General features: G+C 45.0%; 1 protein-coding gene across 2 annotated transcripts in view; it reads right to left on the bottom strand.

Annotated features, from left to right (window-relative positions):
• VTI1A (vesicle transport through interaction with t-SNAREs 1A) overlaps nt 1-22,519 on the bottom strand; it is a 505,013-nt gene that overhangs the window by 42,532 nt on the left and 439,962 nt on the right. The window contains exon 9 of one of the 2 annotated variants that reach the window (XM_055352170.2): nt 17,692-17,752. The exons of the other annotated variant lie outside the window; for it this stretch is intronic. Coding sequence (XP_055208145.1) covers nt 17,716-17,752 — 37 coding nt within the window. The 3' untranslated portion in view covers nt 17,692-17,715. Of the gene's footprint in view, nt 1-17,691; nt 17,753-22,519 lie in introns of those variants that run through there. 2 annotated transcript variants of the gene reach the window in all.

The following is a 22,519-nucleotide window of genomic DNA, read 5'->3' as shown; positions in this document are numbered from 1 at the left end:
CTAATAACATAGTTGTTAAGACCACGGGTTGGTTTGTTTGTTTTGAGACAGAGTCTCACTCTGTCACCCAGGCTGGAGTGCAGTGGCGCGATCTCGGCTCATTACAACCTCCGCCTCCCGGGTTCAAGTGATTCTCTTGCCTCAGCCTCCCAAGTAGCTGGGACTACAAGCACATGCCACCACACCCGGCTAATTTTTGTATTTTTGGTAGAGACGGGGTTTCACCATGTTGGTCAGGCTGGTCTCAAACTCCTGACCTTGTGATCCGCCCACCTTGGCCTGCCAAAGTGCTGGGATTATAGGCGTGAGCCACTGTGCCCAGTCTAGAGCATGGGTTTTTAAGATAGACCAAACTTTGCATTCTGGCTTTGCTGCTTACCTGCGCTTTGGGGCAAGTGTGCTGTCAACCTCTTTGTGCCTCAGTTTCCTTAGCTGTAAAAAAGGATCTGCTCACACCTCTGCTTCATTGGACTGTTGTAAGGAACCAGCTCACATATTCAGGTGTTTCCTGGAGATGCCTCTGAGTTCCCTGGAGATGCGGTGACCAACAGGCAAAGCGTGGTCTCATTCCTGGCCAGCACTCTGGCTCATATGATGTACTGAGCACTTCCAGGGTACTAATAAGAAGCACACGAGAAACAGATACAATTGACAATATTCTGTGCCCTCCAGGGTTTTACAGTGTGGTTGGGAAGACAGACCATTAAATCATTAGAGAAAAAGATATAAATACTTTCCTATAATTACGCTACAGAGTGGGTGGCTCCAAGTGTAAATGCCTTGGACTGTCATGGAGGGAGGAAGAATAACAGGGAGGGTGCAGGAAGTGAGGCTGGGACGCTGGGAGAATGTGAGTGGGACAACTGGCTGACGAGGAAACCTTCAGGATGATGCTCCACCAGTGGCCCAAGGAGAAGCCCCCAGGATACAAAGCAAGTCACCCTTACCTTGTTCTTTAGATTAACAATTTTTTATTTTTTATTTTGAGACAGAGTCTCACTGTGTCGCCAGGCTGGAGTGCAGTGGCACGATCTCGGCTCACTGCAACCTCCGCCTCCTGGGTTCAGGCGATTCTCCTGTCTCAGCCTCCCAAGTAGCTGGGACTTCAGGTGCCTGCCACCACGCCTAGCTAATTTTTGTATTTTTAGTAGAGACAGGGTTTCACCATGTTGGCCAGGATGGTCTCGATCTCCTGACCTCGTGATCTGCCCGCCTTGGCCTCCCAAAGTGCTGGGATTACAGGCGTGAGCCACCGCACCCAGCCTAGATTAACATTTTTTAAAAAGATCCCAATCCAAGTCATGTGCTTGCAATAGTTATTGCTCCTTATCCATCAAGGACATTCCATTTCATCATTCAGATACCTGCACACAGCCCCAACAGCCTCTTTGCAGTGGATTGGAGAAGACAGAACTATCTCTGCCTCCATTCATAGCACAGCCTTTGCGGGTGGACTCACCACAGGTGCCCCCAGGCCTCCTCCCTGAACCACCTGTTTATTCCTTAGGACCACAATCCTGTGTTACATTTGGTGAAGGGCACAAAGAAATAGCAGACAGGGCCCGGCTGTCAAGCTGCTTCTAGTCTCACCAGGGGACATAAAACTCAATTTTTGCTTCTCTTGGCTTCTAATAGTTCATCAGGGTGGTCCTGTGTGTGGTTAAATCCCTTCTTGGGGGCACTCAGGTGAAGTCTTGTGCCTTCTGGATGTTTCTATGATTGGAACAGCTCAGTATAGATCCCAATGGGATTTCTTTCATATGTATCATTTTTGGTGAATTCCCTAATAACCCAGTCAGAAAGGCAGAGAGATGTTACATAATTCCACACCCACCCCCCAGCCTTTTTTTTTTTTTTTTTTTGGCAGAGTCTCACTCTGTTGCCCAGTCTGGAGTGCAGTGGTACCATCTCAGCTCACTGTAACCTCTCCCTCCCAGGTTCAAGCGATTCCTGTGCCTCAGCCTCCTGAGTAGCTGGGATTACAGATGCATGCCACTACACCTGGTTATTTTTTTGTATTTTTAGTAGAGATGGGGTTTCACCATGTTGGCTAGGCTGGTCTCAAACTCCTGACCTCATGTGATTCACCCGCCTCAGCCTTTCAAAGTGCTGGGATTACAGGTATGAACCATTGCGCCTGGCCCCAATGGGTTTTCTTTTATGTGTATCATTTTTGGTGAATTCCCCAAAAACCCAGTGAAAAAGGCAGGGAGATATTACCATAATTCCCATTTAACAGAAATATGAGTTCCAGAGAAAGAAAATGACCTGCCCTGGGTGACTCAGCTGAAACTTGAACTTTCATTTCCTGGCTATAAATCAGCAATATTCTCAACATCATTATCATCTCGCCTCCTATGTAGCTCCTTGAAGGCAGGGTGTGTTTCTACACATCTCTGTCTCTCTTGTATAACCTATATTTTATGCAGTGGTGTGCTGGTAAATGTTTAACAACTGGCTCTCTGAGGAAATAAATTTCTGATTTGTAGCAGTTGCCAATTTCGGTAGTGTAAATAGTCCCATCATGGCTGACTTCAAGCTACCAATGTGACATCGGCCACTTCAGAAATTCCTGAAAACTTGCTGGCCATGATAGCTCATACCTGTAATCTCAGCACTTTGGGAGGCTGAGGTGGGCAGATCACTTGAGGCCAGGTGTTTGAGACCAGCCTGGCCAACATGGTGAAACCCTGTCTCTACTAAAAAATACAAACATTAGCCAGGCATGGTGGTGCATGACTGCAATCCCAGCTACTCGGGAGGCTGAGGCATGAGATTCGCTTGAGCCCAGGAGGCAAGGGTTGCAGTGGGCTGAGAGTGTGCCATTGCACTCCAGCCTGGATGACAGAGGAAAACTGTCTCAAAAAATAAAAAATAAATTAAAAGGCCAGGCACAGTGGCTCACACCTGTAATCCCACTACTTTGGGAAGCTGAGGCAGGCGGATCACCTGAGGTCAGGAGCTCAAGAGCAGCCTGGCCAACATGGTGAAACCCCATTTCTACTAAAAATACAAAAAAATTAGCCGGGTGTGGTGGCGTGCGCCTGTAACCCCAGCTACTTGGGAGTCTAAGGCAGGAGAATCCCTTGACCCCGGGAGGTGGAGGTTGCAGTGAGCTGAGATCCCACCACTGCACTCCAGCCTGGTTGACAGAGCAAGACTCTGTCTCAAATAATAATAATAATAATAATAATAATAGGGAATAAATTTAAGAAAAAAATCCTGAAAACTTAATAATTGTTTCCTAGAAGCTAGTATGAGCTGGTTCCAGCATATTGCTATTTGTAGAGAACCTTACATATAATGGGACTCAGAGATATTTGATGCATTCAGTGGTTATGATGCTCCTCCTTCCATTCAAATTCAAATACTCTGGTGTTGGAAGAAGATGCTCCCAGTTTACCCTGAAGGATGGATGGGGTCTCCAGGGCTTGGGATTGTCTGGACCTGCAGCTCCCCTGAGAGATCAAGTAACGTTGCTGGTTGGAGGTCTATGGTGCTGACAGAGAAGGAGGGAAAAACAGATTTAGAGAGGAAGGAATGAAAGAATATGGGTGAAAAGAAGAGAAAAAGAAAGAGAAGACAGAAGTGAGGAAGGAAGGGAAGGAGGGAGACAGGAAGAGGAAAAGGAAGGAAAGGAGGGAGGGAAGAAGAAGGAAGGAAAGAAAGGAAGGAAGGAAGAAAAGAAAGAAGGAAGGAAGGAAGGAAGGAAAGGTGGCTTATAAGATGAATACTGGTAGAGGGAGAGTCTCCTGTGACCACTTCTAGCAAGCACCTGCATTTCAATGTCTAGTGCATAGTAGGTGCTCAGTAAATAGTGCTGGCCAAGGATCCAGTCATGCTCTGCTTCTGCTATTCCTGTGTCTGATCTTATCTCCCAATGAGATTCTTTTTTTTTTTTTTTTAATGGAGTCTTGCCATGACGCCCAGGCTGGAATGCAGTGGCATGATCTCAACTCACTGCAACCTCTGCCTCGCGGGCTCAAGCAATTCTCCTGCCTCAGCCTCCCTAGTAGCTGGGATTACAGGTGCACACCACCATGCCTGGCTAATTTTTGTATTTTTAGAAGAGACAGGGGTTTCACTATGTTGCCCAGGCTGGTCTCGAACTCCTGACCTCAAGTGATCTGCCCGCCTTGGCCTTCCAAGGTGCTGGGATTACAGGTGTGAGCCACCTGCCTGGCCCTATCTCCCAGTGAGATTCTAAGATCTTGGAAAGCAAAGACCATATCATTCATTTCTTACCCACAGTAGAACTGCCTCTACTCAAAGGGGTTACTGATATTATTTAAATTCTCATTACAATTTTGCAATACAGAAAACAGGCTCAGCAAGATCAAGTAAATTGTTCACATTTACACAGCTATTAGGTGGTGGGGCCAAGATTCAAACTCTCTGCTCTTTCATGCTACTTCTGAAAGGACCTGAAATCTTTCTGACAAATGAATAGTGTATTTGTCTTCTCACCTAGATGGAGACTTCCATTTCCTTTCTTTTCTATAGTAGCCATTTTTCATTTGTCATGGGAGCCCCAGTAAGAACCTAAGTACTGATGCAAGCATATAACTCATATTCTCCAAACCTTAGCCTTTGTGCACTGGCTACTAACCCATGGTGGTCATGACATTATGAGACTTCATAAACACCCACCTCATTCTATAGAGCACATAGTAGACATGGGCTCAGGGAGAGAGCAGATGCACCTCTGGATTTTTCTACTGCAAGGATTATTACATAGTCTCACTCATTAACAACCCTATGAGGTGGATGTTGCCAGCCCCCTTTTACCATTGGGAAAACTGAGGCTTATAGAGCTTAGCATTTGGGAGGATTTGGGAGCAGGTAGTTTATTCAGGAGGCGATCCCAGGAAGCACCAGTAAGGGAGCAGGGAAGGAAGAGACATTGCAGGTGCTGTTATGGACAACTGAGGCTTCATCCTGCTGGGGGCCTTCCGAGGAATCAGTGCCTTGTGTCATCTCCCGTCCCCAAAGGGACGAGGAAGCTGAGATGCTTAGCCAACAGCCTCTGGCCCTCTTTGGGGGATGCCTTCTCTGGAGGGGTTAAATCTAGGGCACTCTGCTTGCCCTACTCAAGATTGAGCAAGATCTCTTGGAACCAAGGGGAGACCCTGAGCACTTAAGGGTGGAGACTGTCAGCAGGCACAGGGAATGGTGGGTGACCTTGAAGGTGAGCCAGGGGAATATGGGGCGTGTTTGATCAAGGTCATACCTGCCCAGGGTCTTGCTGAGAGTAGGAGCCAAACTGGGATTCAAATGCAGGTCTAGGCCGGGTGCGGTGGCTTACGCCTGTATTTCCAGCACTTTGGGAGGCCAAGGCAGATGGATCGCTTGAGCCCAGCAATTTGAGACCAGCCTGGGCAACATGGTAAAACACTGTCTCTACAAAAATACAAAAATTGGCCAAGCATGGTGGCTCCTGCCTGTAGTCCCAGCTACTTGGGCGGCTGAGGTGGGAGGGTCACTGAAGCCTGGGAGGTTGAGGCTGCGGTAAGCTGCAATCACGCTACTGCACTCCAGTCTGGGTGACAGAGGGAGACCCTATTTCAAATAAAGAAATAAAAGCAAAACCAAAAACAAATGCTGGCGTGTTTAATGCCAAAACTCATTTTCCTTCTGTGACACCAATCACTTAAGCCCAGTGAAGGAGTTAAAGTCCACACACCAGCTGGGCACAGTGGCTCATGCCTCTATTCCTAGCACTTTGGGAGGCTGAGGTGGGCGGATCACCTGAGGTCAGGAGTTCGAGACCAGCCTGCCCAACATGGTGAAACCCCATCTCCACTAAAAATACAAAAAAAAAAAAAGAAAAACAAATTAGCCGGGCAAGGTGGTGGGTGTCTGTAATCCCACCTACTCGGGAGGCTGAGGCAGGAGAATTGCTTGACCCCAGGAGGCAGAGGTTGCAGGGAGCCGAGATTGCACTATTGCACTCCAGCCTGGGAGACAAGACCAAGACTCTGTCTCAAAAAAAAAAAAAAAAATGTCCACTGACCTTGGAGGTGGACTGGGTGGGCTGGTGAGAAGAGTAGGGGTCAAAGATAGGTTGTCACCCAGGGTGGAGGCCTGTCTAGTCCTAACAAGGGCAAGAGGTGCTGTCATTAGCATCTCCTGCACACTCAGGAGCATAGAAAAGCCCCTGTCCCAAATGTAATTACCAGCACTTAGAGTGTGAGTGGAGGCAGGATCTATGAGTAGCAAAATACACAAGGGACGCAAGAGTCACACTTCCCAGATTAAAGAATGAAGGACAAGATGTGGAATATCCTGGGATGATATTAATGACACTAACCACCGCTTCCTCCACATTTTGAACTTTTCTGAAGCACCAAGCTACATCTTTACATATCCCAGGGTCAGCCACATTTTCTGCAAAGGGCTAACAGGTAAATATCTTAGGCTTTGAGAGCCGCAGGGCCTCTGCTACTCAGCTCCACTGTTGTAGCATGCAAACAGCCATGGACAATCAGTCATTCAAAGGGGGTGGCTGTTTTAAAAACTTTATATAAAGAGACAAAAACAGGCACCTGCTAGATTTGGCCCACACGCCATAGTTTGCTGACCCCTGACATGTACTGTGTCTAATCCTGGCAACAACTCTCCCAAAGCAGTTTTGTTGACTCCATTTTATAGCTAAGTAAACTGGTTCAGAGAGGTTAAGTAACTTGTGTGAAGTCACACAGCAGGTAACTACCAAGCCGGAATGGAGACCCAGGTGTGATTCCCAAACTGATGCTACTTATGTCTGGACTTGAGATCAGCCTGATGACATACTTGTGCTTCTGTGAAGCCCTGTGGGGGGATTCCAAACACCCAGGATGACAGACCCCAGGCTTCTGCCTCCCTGCCTGCGGCTCCGGAAGAAAGCTAGAGGCCCTCTACTGCTGTCACCCAGATGCCACATCTCCTCAGGAAGGAGAGGTCCAGAGCCAAGCTCAGGCATGGCCAGCGTTACATAGCTGGAGGCCTGTCTTGGCATCAGCTGCCTGGCGCCCAGTTAAACTTTTGACTTCCCGAATTGGAGAAGTTGAAAGTTCTGCTGGGCATTTTTTTTTAGGGAAACATTTTTTGTTGTTAATTATTTACCAGAAATGGGTCTGTTTCTCTTTCTCTCTTTCTCATTCTTCCCCGCTCCTAGAATTATCTTCCCTTCAGATTCCCCCCTCACAAAGAGTTAACACTGGTGTAAGAGGCATTTAGTGGCTTCTCTTTCCAGACAAAGGAAAGCTAAAGTGTGGTTAGGGAGAGAACTGGGGGCTCTGGAAGCTTTTCCCTGGAGAAGTTGCTTCCCATTGGCCCGAACTAGCTACCTTGCATCTGATGTATAATTTAGCGATCCATTTCCTGCCACCCACCCAGCGTCGTCTGTTATCTGTGGGTATTTATCGACCCTTTCCCCAAGAAACTGCCTGGAATAGAGATGGGGAAGCCTGACAATCCCATTGTCCGAGAAGTTAAACATTAAGTTGGGCTCAAAGTTTGCTCCCCACCCCCACCCCCTGCTGCCCTTAAATTCCCTTTGGCCACACCTCCTTGCCAGAGCGTGAGGTGCTAATGGCCTGATGTACATCTGTGTAAATCCGAGCTGCGGGCACTAATGAGGCCTGAAGTGGAGGGAGCGGACTGGGGTGGAAACCCGGCTTACTCTACACAAGCCCTGTCAGAGACGCCCAAAACGGAACTCCAGGCCCAAACCCCGCGTCCAGAGTCGAGGCAGCAGGGAAAGAGTTGAACAAGAGGCAAGTGACTCAACGCGCTGCTGCCCTCCCCCTGGAAGCACCTTTCCCCAAGTCCCACGGCGCAGGGGCTTAGCCCAGGACCATGCATAATTGATGACGTCAGCGAGGCCCGATTTCCCCAAGCTGGTCATGATAGTGAATATTCACCTCATCCTAGGCAAGGGCAGAGCACCCTAATCCGGGTCACTGAGCGTCCATCTCAGTCCAGCATTTTGGGGACAAAGGCTCCCACGGCAAGAGCTGGGGTGGAGGAGGGGCATCCATGGGCAGCAGTACCCAAGCTGGTTTCAAGTCAGACTGATGGGGAGTCAGTTTCTTCTCCACAGCTTACTTACTTGCTCTGTGACCTTGAGAAAGTCACTGTCACTTCCTAAGCTGTTTATCCCTATCTGTAAGGTGAAGACGATAATAATTCTACCTCACTTGTAGAGTGTTGGGAAGATGACCTGAGCTAGCACATGTGAGTGCTTTGCATGGTACCTGGCACAGGGGTGCTCAGTGACTTTATCCATTGCTTTCTTTTTTTTTTCCTTCTGAGATGGAGTTTTGCTCTTGTCACCTAGGCTGAAGGGCAATCTCCGCCTCTCGGGTTCAAGCGATTCTCTTGCCTCAGCCTCCCAAGTAGCTGGGATCACGGGCATGCGCCACCACGCCTAGCTAATTTTTGTATTTTTAATAGAGATGGGGTTTCACCGTGTTGGCTAGTCTGGTCTCGAACTCCTGACCTCAGGTGATCCACCCGCCTTAGCCTCCCAAAGTGTTGGTATTACAGGCATGAGCCACCATGCCTGGCCTTATCCGTTTATTTCTAAATGGATGGCCCTAAAGGGAAGTCAGGATTGACAGATGGCAGGAAGACACAGGAATTTGGTAGAAAAGGAACTAAAGAAGTTTTTAATTAAAAAAATTATTTGTATATATTAATGGGGAACAAGTGCAGTTTTGCTACATTGACATATTGCATTGTGTGAAGTGAGTGCCTTCAGTACCTCCATCACTGGAGCAATGCACATTGCACCCACCAAGCAACCTCCTAGCATCCATCCACTCCCACCCCCTCCACCTCTCTGAGTCCCCATTGTCCATCATTCCACACTCTCCTTCCATGGGTACACATTGTTTAGCTCCCATTTATGAGTGACAGCATGTGGTATTTGTCTGTGCCTGGCTTATTTCACTTAAGATAATAAGCCATCCGTGTTGCTGCAAAAGACAGGATTTCATTCCTTCTTTATGGCTGAGTAGTATTCCACTGTGTGTGTGTGTGTATATCATATATCATATATATGTGATATATATAACATGATATATATACATGATATATATAACATGATATATATCATGTATATATAATGATATATATACATACATGTATATATACATATATAACGTGTATATATATACTGTATATAATATCACGTTAAAAAAAATCCAGTCCTCTGTTGATGGACACTTACGTTGATTCAGTATCTTTCTTATTGTGAATAGTGCTGTGATAAACAGAAGAGTGCAGGCATCATTTTGATATAATGATTTCTTTCCCTTTGAGGAGATACCCAGTAGTGAGATTGCTGGATGGAATGGTTGTTCTTTTTTTAGTTCTCTGAGAAATCTGCATATTATTTTTCATAGAGGTTGTATTAATTTACATTCCCACTGTCAGGGTATAAACGTTCCCTTTTCTCTGCATCTTTGCCAACATCTGTTATTTTTTGTCTTCTTAATCATAGCCATTCTGATTGGTGTAAGATGATATCTCATTGTGGTTTTAATTTGCATTTTTCTGATGATTGGTGATGTTAAAACTGGAGAATTTAAAAAAAACCCTCCAGGCACAGGCCAGTGCAGAGTCTGGAGGCCATGCTTAGCTCTCCCATCTGGGGGATGCCCTTGGTTTAAACTCTCTGAGCTCAGTTTCTGCATCTGTAAAATGGGAGTGTGGGGGATGCTTACCCTCCTGCCCTGGAGGTTGGAGATGAGCTTCATGTGAGCTAAGGAGTGTGAATGAGCTTTGGAACCCACAATCCCTTCACGAGATGGTTAATTTTATGTGTCAACATGATGGGGCTAAGGGATACCCAGATAGCTTGTAAAACATTATTTCTAGGAGTGTCTGTGAAAATGTTTCCAAAAAGCTTAACTATTTGAATCAGTAGACTGAGTAAAGAAGATGGCATCATGAAATACATGGCCTGAATAGAACAAAAAGGCAGAGGAAGGGATATCACTCTCTTCTTGAGCTGGGCCATCAAACTTCTCCTGCCCTTGGACATTGGAGCTCTTTGTTTTCGGACTTTCGGACTCAGACCAGGACTTACACATTAGCTGTCTGACTCTCAGACCTTTGGACTCAGACCAAGTGACATCACCAGCTTTCCTGATTCTCTAGCTTGCAGACAGCAGATTGTGGGACTTCTTGACTTCCATAATTACATGCGCCAAGTCCCACAATAAATCGCTTCCTCTATCTATCTATCTATCTATCTATCTATCTATCTATCATCTATCTCTCTACCTATCTATCATCTCTCCAGCCATCCATTCATGTCTGTATCTCCTACTGGTTCTATTTCTCTGGAGAACCCTGACCAATAACACTTCAGAAATGCAAGGGATTGTTAAGGATATCAAGGTATCATCCATTGCAGTGTGTTCCCGATAATAATGATGGTGGTGATGATACTGACAGCACAAACTCCAAGTTCTCAGGGTCAAGAACTGCTCCTTCTTTGTCACCCTCAACTCCTCCCCAAGACAAGCACAGGGAGGAGCTCAGGACACAGTTCACACACACATTTGAACCAGTTTCATGTAATGGATCAGCACCACCTGTATGGCTGCATACAAAGACAGACAAAAGCAAGGCAGACCTGCGCTGCCTTCCCAGGCAGAACTGTTCCTCCCCTATATGAGCATCTATTATTCTAGTCCCTCTGCTGACCGCCTGATTCCTTGTAGGTGCTCAGTAAATGTGGTTGGATGAACGAAGCATATTACTATTACCAGTTCAGTTCTCTGCTACACACTTTCATAGTTCCTTTCCTCTGTAGAAGAATTATTCATTCTTTTTTTTAATTTTTTTATTTTTTGGTCATTGTGATGATTTTAAAAATGGTCACCAATACTTTGATATTCCTTCCACCGAAACGTGGGGCTTTGTCCCCTCCTCTTGGACCTGGGCAGACTAGTGACTGCTTTGACCAATTGGGTATGAGATATAAATGAAACCTTGTGACTCCACCCCTCATTCTCTCAGTGCTCCCTTTCAAAATGTCTCCCCTGGGGACACAGCCACTAGGCTGTGAGAAGCTGGGGCCACCTGGGGAGGCCACATGCAGTGCTCCACTGTACAGTCCCAGTTAGCCTGACCCTCCACTCATCACAGTCCAGATGCCACATGCATGAGTGATGAAGCTCCAGGTGATTCCAGTTGATCCCACTTGTCCTCATCACCCCTAAGTTGCACATCTTCTAGCCGATTCCCGAAACATGTGGAACAGAGACAAGCCATGCCCTCTGGGCCTGTCTGAGCTCTTGACCATAGACTCTGTGAGCATAATAAGGTGATGGTGGTTTTCTAGGAGGAAGCTGGGGGTGATCTGCTGTGGTAACTGGAATCTCGTTAGCTTGCATGTCTGCTACTGAAGTGTCAGCTCTCTGAGGGCAGAGTGCAGGTCTGGTTTGCTCACTACGCCTTCAGGGATGGGACTAGGGTGGGGTCAACTGAGTGCCTATGGCACAAACTTTAAAAAGGTGCTCACCTTCAGGACTGTGGGAGTTCAGGGTGAGTGCCTGAGAGCCAGTGCCTCCTTAGATGCCGTGCCTTGGGCGCCCTTCCTGCCTCACCCTCGTTCTGGCCCTGATCCCTGGAGACCAGCAGAGTGCCTGGCCCATAGTAGGCACTCAATAAAGATTAAATGAATCAATTAGTGAAGGAATAAAAGAAACGGACCCTGAAATGATATCTTCCTTGAGGTGGTAATGAAAAGAAGCAGCACTAGTCTTGGAATCAGAGGGAGATAAATTCAAATCTCAGTGTTGTGGCTTCCTCACCACAGAAACACGAGCAAGTTGCTTAGCTTCTCAGAGCCTTGCCAAACCCCAAAAACAAAGAGCCTCAATCCAACTCAACCAGAGCCCGAAATTCATCTTTTGGCGGTATGCATTTTTAACAGTTACCCCTCAACTAACACATCTTTTTCCCCCTTAATGGGGAAATTAGTGGCATTGATACTGTCCCAGAGGGTTACTGTGAAGGGAAATAACATGTATGTAAAGTGCCTGGCGTGTGTGGGGAATCAACACACATCATTCCCCTCTGCCTCCCCACTCCCTTAAAGTAGGCAACCATTCAGCAATCTCACAAAACTCTGCTGGGTGCAACATTCCAGAGCCAGGAGGAGTCACAGTTTGGAAAATCCTGAGTTTGCCCCCATAGGGAGTTTGTTTTCATTTGCTTTTTTTTTTTTTTTTCCTTAGCAAAGAGGCAGTATATTGTAGTAATTAGAATCACAGGAATCAGAGACAGCTAGGTTTAGGTTAAATCATAGCCCTCTCTCACTAACTTATTATATAATCAGCCTAAAGTCATTTAAACTGAACCTCAGTTTCCTCATGTAACAGCTGCAAGTAAAAATACTAAAATCTCCATGGCTAAACACAATAGAAATTGAGTTCATGATCATATTACAGCTCAATACAGGAGGACTCAGCAGGTGACCTCCTCTGGAAGGTGTCATGAACCCAAGCTCTTTGCATTTGGTGGCTCCACCATCCTCTAGACCTCAAGGTCATTAGCTGGATCCTCTACATCTACTGGCAGAACAGGAGCGAGGAGCTTTGCAGGGGAGGTTTTTATGGGCCTGGGTTGGAAATGGCACATGCTACTTCCCCTCGGATTCTACTGGGCAGAACCAGTCACATGGTTTCACCTAACCACAAGGGAATCTGGGAAGTGTGCTCTAGCTGGGTGCTCAGGAAGAAAAGGACAATGCATAACAGTCCTTGCCGTATCTCATCTGTTAAATGAAACAAATCCTGGAGACAACCAAGAGGGCTGTGGAGAGATTTAAATTAGACAAAATGTGCAGTATGCTAATGCAGATCCTGTCTCAGAATAAGTGCTCAATAATGGCAGCTATTCAGTTCATCATCCACGTGTGGGTCAGTACCATTGCTTATCTACTGTGGAGGACACTAGAACATGGAAGAAATACACCACCATAGTGTGCTACAGTGACTGTGCTTCTTGAAGCTAAGATATCTGATTATCAACACACATTGAGCAGACACAGTGCTTCATAGGCTAGGGTCCTTGGGAGATGCAAATGAACAAAAACTGATCCTTGGAATCATAAAGCTTGTTCTTACTCAGTGTGGCTGATGGACTTGGCCCCAATGCCTATAATGCAAGTAAAATATGTTAAGCATCCAGAAGGAAATATGTCTTCATTTCAGCTAAAGGGATTAGGGAAGCCATTTGGAGAATGTGATATCTAAGTTACACCATGAAGGTTTCCAAAAGGTGAGATGGCAGGAAAAGGCTTTGTTAGGGAAGAGACCAATGAGAGAAAAACCATGGAGAGAAGATCAGAGACAGTTTGGGAAATGGCAAATAATTCAAATGGCAGCAACAGAGTGTGAGTATGGGGACAAAAAAAGTGGTTACAGGTCAGCAGGAACAGACATAGGCATGGAGATTTGCATGCTGTGATGAATGACACTGGCTTTATTCTATGGGCAATGGTGAGCCATGAAGAGTTTAGGGTTTCCAGCAGCATTATTTTGATTATGACACTGAGCAAACCTTTGCACAGCTATCAGAGTTGGGTAAGACAGGTATGGTATTTTTTGTTTTTTGTTTTTGAGATGGAGTCTCACTCTGTCACCCAGGCTGTAGTGCAGTGGCATGATCTTGGTTCATGCAACCTCCACCTCCTGGGTTCAAGCGATTCTCCTGCCTCAGCCTCTCGAGTAACTGGGATTACAGGCGTGTACCATCTCGTCCGGCTAATTTTTGTATTTTTAGTACAGACAGGGTTTCCCCATGTTGGCCAGGCTGGTCTCAAACTCCCAACCTCAGGTGATCCACCTGCCTGCGCCTGGCCAGGTATGGTATTTTCATTTCACAGATGATGGAACTGAGACCAGAAACTGTCTAAGCAATATATATATTACAGAGTAAATAATTTTAGCTACAAAATCAGTGGGTTGGACTAGAAACTCTTTCATTTCCCCTTTGTATCAGTTAGGTTTTTATTCCACAATGCTGCATAACAAAAGGCTCCTAAGTCTCAGTAGCATACAACAAAAATGCATACATTTCCAGCTCGTGGTTATATGAGTTGGCTGAGGCAGCACCGTCTTAGGGTATGGATTGACTGGGCTTCATTTCAGACAGTAGGGTAGGTTGAGGTTTTCTCCTGTGTCTCTTAGCTTCCTTTAGTGGTTTCTTAGGGCATGCTCTTTTCATGGCATATGGCAGAAAGAAAAGACAGCAAGCCAAATGCACAAACCCATTTCTGTCCTAAGAAAAAAAAAATTACAGTACCTGTCTTACCCAATTCTCTGACAGCTGAGCGAAAGTTTGCTCAATGTCATAATCACAATAATGCTGCTGGAAACCCTAAACTGTTCATGGCTCACCATTGCCCACAGAATAAAGCCAGCGTCATTCATCACAGCATGCATATTTCCATGTCTATGTCTGTTCCTGCTAGCCCACAACTCCTGTCATGTCTGCATGGCCACATCAGCGGCCAAGCCCAATGTTTAGGGACAGAGAATTTCTGTGCCCTGGTGAAGCCACGAGAGGGGATTATAATGCTATAGAAGGAAGGATTGGGATGATAATCTCATTGACCACACTCCTATTGTTAATGCTCAGTGATTCTAAGTGGGAGAGCCCGTTACTCCAGCATGTGGCTCTGGAGTTGGTAGAAGTAATAGAAGTGATACAGAATGAATTGCTGTATATAAGTGGATATATGGCAGAATCCCAGCATATAAAAATTTAAGTTAAAAGAAACTCAGCTACATGGCCACAAACACACAAAACAATGTAAATGGTGTAGCACCTGGCATTTCCCTGGGAAATCCTGTGTTCTGGAAGGGCCTCCCATAGGATGCACATCTCACCTGTGGCTCCTACACTGAGGGTGGGAGCCAGCATTTTGTGGCCCTCACACACACAGGCTCAACTGAAGAAATAGCAACTGTCACACACACAGGCTCAACTGAAGAAATAGCAACCGTTTCCCTTGAGAAAAAAAGGAAAAATAGGTTGTGCTGGATTTGTTGCGATATGGCAGTACCACACACTTTAAGGATGATTTCCGGGATTTTCAGGATGACTAGACCACTGTGGAAGGCTTGTTGTGTGATGGGGTCAGGGTATAAGTTGGCAGTTCATCACAAAAAAAAATCAGTTAAAATGGAGAAACTTTATAAAACAATTCATATGCATATACTCTAAATGCTTTTAAAAATTTAAACGTGGTGGCTGGGCATGGTGGTTTATGCCTGTAATCCTAGCACTTTGGGAGGCTGAGGCAAGCAGATCACTTGAAGCCAGGCATTCGAGACCAGCCTGGCCAACATGGTGAAACCCTGTCTCTACTAAGAATACAAAAATTAGCCGGGCATGGTGACGTGCCTGTAATCCCAACTACCTGGGGAGGCTGAGGCACGAGAATCGCTTGAACCCATGAGGCAGAGGTTGCAGTGAGCTGAGATCATGCCACAGCACTCCAGTCTGGGTGACAGAGCGAGACTCCATCTACAAAAACAAAATGAAACAAACAAAATTTAAACATGGTAAGTATACATTTTCTTTACCAATCTTTTGATGTAGAACCAAGGCTTTTCTTAAAGGAATGGGTTTGGTCTTTGGAGTTCCGGCTTCTCTTTCTTGCCTAAGCCAAATGCACATCATTTACAATTTCCAGTTGTGGTTTTCTTACGGTGAAGCCAGATCTTAAAGACACCTGAAGAACAATCAGATTGCAAGCCTCTTTGGGAGTTTTATGTTTCTTCTCCTATCTTTTATTCTGTCTCACTTGCACTTAATATTTTTCCTATCAACTTTATGGAGGAATAATTTACATATAATCAACTGCATCTAGTTACAACACATAATTCAATGTCTTTAAACAGTTGGATACAGTCTTATACAGCTGTGAAACACAATCAAGCTACAATGCATTTCTATTACCCCCAAACAATTCTTTAATTTTAAGGATTTTTTTTTTTAGCAACTTGCCTTTATAATTCCAAAGTATGCTTTTAGTTTTCATAGATACCACTATGCTCTCTTTGCTTCTTCCTATTTCATTGGCTGCCATACTTTTCTGTTAAATTAGTTCATGGCAATGTCGTGGTATAAGCAGGTTTGGGTACTAATCTGGTGGGTTCATGGTAAGCATTAAACTCAGCTGGGGAAGCAGAGGTGCATGGAAATACTAGAGAGTATGAAATGCACCAATCCTGAGCATTCAGATGGCTATGGACACGCATGCCCTAGGATGCTTTACAGAGGCCAGGAAGAGCAGCCAATGGATCAGAGTTAGTTAGTGGGGGCTGATTAGGGAGTCTCTACTCAGGGCTGCCACATACCATTGTCCAGTCTGTGCACTGCACAAAGTGCTGCCTAAGGGGACAAATGGCAATTAAATTCCTGCTAGAACTACTCTTTCCAAGCCCTGCACTCTGCTGCAGTCTTCTGTCTAGAAGAGATACCGTTTTCTAATTTGTCTATCCAAAGACGGTGCCTTTTTCCAATTTGTGCCAAAGCCCTGTAGAGACTAGTGGCAGTTCCACGTTACTCCATCTGTGATGTTGACCTTAAAACTGGTTTTAGTACCTAGCCAGCAAATAAGATGAGGCTACACTGAATCATCATGGTGAACCTCCATGAACCCAACACCACAATACACGGGGTACCTCGACATCACTCAATGTCCTCACAATGACCCATTGCAAATTCCAAGGACTGTTTAGGCTCAGGGAGCTTTTCCTTTTGAGTAGGTTGTCACTTTCCCCAGTCCAAGCCAGTACACTGCTTGATTTGGAGGACTCTCTGAAACCCTGACTTCCTTTTGATGGAGGCTACAAGCTCTGCAGTAAAGCCCTGCAGTCTCCCCAGTTAAATGTGATAGATGCTGGAGATCTGCAGGGCTCAGCACCAGGTCACATCTCCTCATCACAGCCCCACTGTCTTTTTTAGAGACAACGTCTCACTCTGTTGCCCAGGCTGGAGTGCAGCGGTACAATCATAACTCACTGTAACCTCAAACTCCTGGGCTCAAGCAATCTTCTCATCTCAGCTTCCAGAATAGCTAGGACTACAGGCAGGTGCACACCACCACTCCTGGTTCAATTTTTTTTGGAGACAGTCTTGCTATGTTGCTGGTGGTGGTCTCAAGCTCTTGGCCTCAGGTGATCCTCCCACCAGAGCCTCCCAAGGTGCCGGAATTATAGGTGTGAGCCACTACATCAGGCCCCTATCGTCTTGATAAAAGGGCTGCACTCTTTTATGGTGGCTTGTCCTTTTCCTACTCCCGAACTTCATTGTGTTGCCTACCTTTCTCATTGGCATTGTGGAGAAGAATAGAAGAAGGGCCAAAAATGTTGCCTCAATTGCCTGCGTTAGCTAGAATTTTTTCAGTTAAGTGATACAAACCCAATTCTTATTGCCTTATGCAGAAAAGGGGACATAATGATTGGCTCAGGTAATTGAGAGTCCCATTGTGTACTTCAGGCACAGCTGTATCCAGGAGCTCAAGTGATGCTAGTAGGACTAGCATCCTAGGGCTGCTGTTTTTTGGATTGGACTGAAACTTGAAACTATTTTTGTAAAGTGCAGAAAAACAAAAGGTGAAATCTTGTAAGAAAAGAGATGATTAACAAAAGGAAAGTAACTTGCCTTTTGATTTCTGAGAGAAGGTAGCAGTTGGGTGTTTCAAATGGCAGAGCTGATCTTTCCTGCTGACGCCAGTCTGTAACAGAGTAAGATATTTGGTTGCCATAAATGCAATTAACAATCCCAATTAATGTGTTTGTTTGGGTGGATTAAAGAGCTTAAACTGGGCCAGGTGCAGTGGCCCAGTGGCCCATGAAGAGAACCCACTTCTCTTCATGCCTCGGTTGTACTTTCCTCTGAATTGCTTCTTCTCAGGCAGGCTCTCTCTGCCTGGTGGCAAAGAGACCACCAGCAGTAGAAGGCTTGTACCTTTCTTGCTTAAAAACCCAGTGGGAAATCATACCATCTTTTCTGGTGACTGAAAAATAAATGGTGAGAGGAATCTGATTGGCCAAATTGGGTATTGTGCCTGCTGGGGTAGGGTCAGACCCATCCGACCTGCATGGACCCAGTGGGATTATTATAGAATGGGGGACAGATTGTCCCTAAAGGAATGCTGTCAGAGAAAAAATAATTTTCAGGGACTTCACAGCACATGTCCATAGCACATGGACACACACACACACACACACACACACACACACACACACTATTTGACCAAGAGCAAGAGAGCACAGTTTAAACTCTTTTTTTTTTTTTTCAGACAGGATCTTGCTGTCACCCAGGCTGAAGGGCAGTGGCTCAACCTTGACTCACTGCAGCCTTGACCTCCTGGGCTAAAGTCATCCTGCCACCTCAGCCTCCGGAGTAGCTGGGACCAGAGACGTGCCATCGCACCCAGCAAATTTTTGTATTTTTTTTGTAGAGACGGGTTCTCACTATGTTTCCCAGGCTGGCCTCAAGCTCCTAGGCTCAAGCAATCCGCCCATCTCCGCCTCCCAAAGTGCTGGGATTACAGGTGTGAGCCATTGCACCTGGCCCAGTTTAAACTCTTCAATCCACCGAAACATACACATTAATTGGGATTGTTAATTGCATTTACTGCAACCAAATATCTTACTCTGTTACAGACTGGCGTCAGCAGGCAAGATCAGCTCTGCCATTTGAAACACCCAACCGCTACCTTCTCTCAGAAATCAAAAGGCAAATTACCTTCCTTTTGTTAATCATCTCTTTTCTTACAAGATTTCACCTTTTGTTTTTCTGCACTTTACAAGGAGAAGGTGTGTTTTTATGCTCTGTGTAGATCTTGGCAGTTAACAGAACCCTTTGATTTTTAAGTAAGAGTGAGTCCTGCCTGTGCAGAGAAGGCTCTAATAGGCTGGGGACGGTACCTTTAGGTTCATGCCTTCCCCCAGCGCTGGATCGGAAGGATTGGACTGAAACTTTAAACATTTTAAGCAATACCTAGAATATGTATAATTTATAAGCCACACACCGTTGGCTGTCAAATAGGCGATTGATCTGACTCGGATCTTGTTAATTATCTTCCACATACATTATGCCTTAACAGATCTTCAGTATACTGTGTATCAATATTAATAAGATTATAAAACACTATTGATAATTAGGAACAGAAAGAGACCAGGCCTTTGATTCTGGCTGTTACAAATGCCCCTGCCTCTCTCCAGATTAGAAAGCGGCCCCTTTCCATTTAATAATATCAGATCAGAACATCCATGTCCTAAAGTGGGTTATTAGGAGACAGCTAAGATTTGCACCAGGATGCAAGCGGCTATTTGAAAATGAATATGAGAGTGGTGCTGATGTGCGAGAGATTTGTGTTTCTTGTCCACAGGAGGCCTGATGGGGTGGGTGGGGCTTAAGAGGGAGCTGTGCGCACTTTGATCAGCCAAATTCCTCATTTTCTTTGTCCAGGCAAATCAGATCAATTTGGTTTTGCAGGATATTCACCAGGCTGGCATTTTATCTTGATTTCCTCAATTGGATGAAAGGTGCCCCTTTGGGAAGACAGAGAAAGGGGCTGGTGAGATGCAAGGCGGATTTCAAGCCTGTCTCATTTTGGATGGCATTTTATTTTCTATTTTTCCTCTTTGGAAGAGCCTCGTCTTTCATGTTTTTGTTGGGTTCACAAACTCATTAACATCAAACAGGCAGATCTGCCACTAACTAGGAAAACGCAAGCAATTTCGCATATAAATAGAAAGGCTTGAAGCTCGGGGCTGGGGCCAGGCCTTCTTCCTGGGGGTCTCTCACCTGGCTGAGGAGGGGGCAGAGGAGGAGGAGGAGGAGGGGAGGGAGAAAAAGGACACACTAAGGACCTTTCAAAGGCCAGTCTTAATGTGTTTGAGCAGAGATCAGTGGCTTCCAGGTCTCGGTGTGCACAAGAATTACTAGGGGATGTTTATCAATCATATTTGTATTTGATACAAATTCAAAGGCATTCTGTGTGTTTAGTAAACTTCCTTCAGTGGTTCTAAAACTAAATCTGATTTTTAGTCCATCTAGTTTTAACATTTATGATTCTTTCAGTTGCAAATGATCAAAGCCTCTAACCAAACTGTTTTAATAAAGAATGGCAAACTGCTGGGTCTTGTCACCGTCCAGGAGATCCAGGAGATATCTGGCTTCTGATGGAGCGAGAGCCACAGCTCAGACCATAGTTCCATTTCTTAGCTCCCGTTGTCTGGCTTAGCCTCAGGCTGACTCTATCATCAGGCTGCCATAGCTCCCTACTTCACAGCCTCCGTCACTGGGGAAGACAGCATACCTCTTCTATAAACTTCCATGGAGGAGATGAGCTTCTCTTTCCTAGAAAGTGCTAGAAGCTGGCTGTCACGTCTCTGACTCTGGGTTGTTACCTGCAGATACCTGAACCAGACATTATGGTTGGGGACAGGTAAAACGTATTGGCTTAAAGACCTGGAGCTGTGGGTGAATTCAGCTTACCCTAACTTTACAGTCACAGTGGAGGAGAGAAGCATTCCAAACTTTAGACCTGCTTCCCAGAAGGAGGGAAAATGGAGCCTGGAAAGCAAAGCACAGAGTTCCACCATCCACATCTTCCAAGTGACATTGGCACGCCCTGCAAAAGCCCTTGTGTCTGGTCTGCTCGAATACTTGCAGTCTCAGAGAGCTCACTGCTTGCCCCCTCAGTCTCTTTAATCTCCAAACAGTGTCCCAGAACAAGCCATTTGGGTTCCATCTTAAAGACGGTTGAGACATCATTAAAAATGTTCCGTCCTCCATATATCAACTTTAGGCATTCAGCACTTGGTACCTGGCTGTCATCATTACATCCTCTGATAACCCCATCTGGGCACACTCATTTATTAGGAGCCACAGAAAGAAGGTATGTGTCTCTACATGTTCTGTGAATTTGTCCTTGTGGAACAAGTCTTAAGGACCACTTGTGGCCACCATTGTCAAGAAACAATCTTTCAGCATTTCAGCAATCGAAGTGATTCACATCAAGTAATAATAAGCAGCCTATTGTGTCCTAGCCTCAGAGATATGTTTATTTATTATTTGTTTTCTCCCCTAAAAAGATTTCAGGTGATTTAAAAAAAATACAAATATGATTGAGAAAATAAAACACAGATAATGACATGGGCACAAGAGAGAAATAGGATACAATAATAAGAGAATGTAGTAGCAAAATTTGCATGTTGTACGAACTGGCAGTATTACTGAAGGTAGTCTTAAATTTGAATTTCCTGGTATATTAGTTTGTTCTTACGTTGCTAATAAAGACATACCCAAGACTCAGTAATTTATAAAGGAAAGAGGCTTAATTGACTCACAGTTCCACATGGCTGGGGAGGCCTCACAATTATGGTGGAAGGTGAATGCAGAGGAGCAAAGTCACATCTTACATGGTGGCAGGCAAGAGAGCTTATTTAGGGGAACTCCCATGTATAAAACCATCAGATCTCATGAGACTTATTCACTATCACAAGAACAGTATGAGAGAAACCGCCCCCATGAGTCAATGATCTCCACCTGGCCCCACCCTTGACATGTGGGGATTATCACAATTGGAGGTAAGATTTGGGTGGGGACACAGCCAAACTATATCACCTGGTAATCAAAACAAAGAGGTAACCGTGCTAAGTTACAAAATTTGCATTGTCATGAAGAAGTATCAGTTAAGCACTTAGGTGGCGCAAGACTAAATCCTGGCTCTCCTTCATCCTAGCTTTGTGGCTGTGGGTACCATATTATCTAACATCTTTCAGCCTCAGTTTTCTCAATGAAAAAATGGGGTTAATATTCTATGAGTGTATACTGATGTCAATAAATAAGTAAGCAAAAAGGAGAGGAGAAAACCTCTTCCTTACAGAATTCCAGTTTTCAATGGAGAAAGAAATATGGAAATAGAGAATCAGCATTTGGCAAACACCCCAGTCATGATTGTTTTCAAGAAAGGATCACTGATAGATGTTAAAATTAGTGGGAAAAGTATGATGAGGAACAGATATTTACATAGTCTCAAAGAATTTCCCCACAAGATACTTATCAGTTACAAAGGGGAAAAGAGTAACTTTATAGTGAAGAAAGCTGGTGTATACCACCTTCATCAAGTGATCAAAGTTGACATTCCCAGTAATGACATCATTGTATATTGACATCATGTACCTCCTGATATGATGCACTGAAAAAGGCACAGCATTTCTTTTGCGGTATTCTTGCCAAAAATGCATAACCTGATTCTAATCCTGAAGAAACATCAGACAAATCCAAATGAAGGGACATTCTACAAATCACTAACTGGCCAACTCTTCAAAAGTGTTAAAGACAAACTACCTCAGATGAAAGCAAACTGGAGACATGTCAGCTGAATGCAACATGAAACCCTGGATTCTGGACCAGAAAAAGTCCAGTAGTGGTATAATTGGTGAAATTTGAATGAGATTAGCTATTATTAGATATAGTTAGTTAT

This window comes from Gorilla gorilla, chromosome 8 (assembly GCF_029281585.2).
Source record: "Gorilla gorilla gorilla isolate KB3781 chromosome 8, NHGRI_mGorGor1-v2.1_pri, whole genome shotgun sequence".
In the NCBI taxonomy this organism is placed as follows: Eukaryota; Metazoa; Chordata; class Mammalia; order Primates; family Hominidae; genus Gorilla; species Gorilla gorilla.
This window is presented reverse-complemented; position numbering and strand designations above follow the sequence as displayed.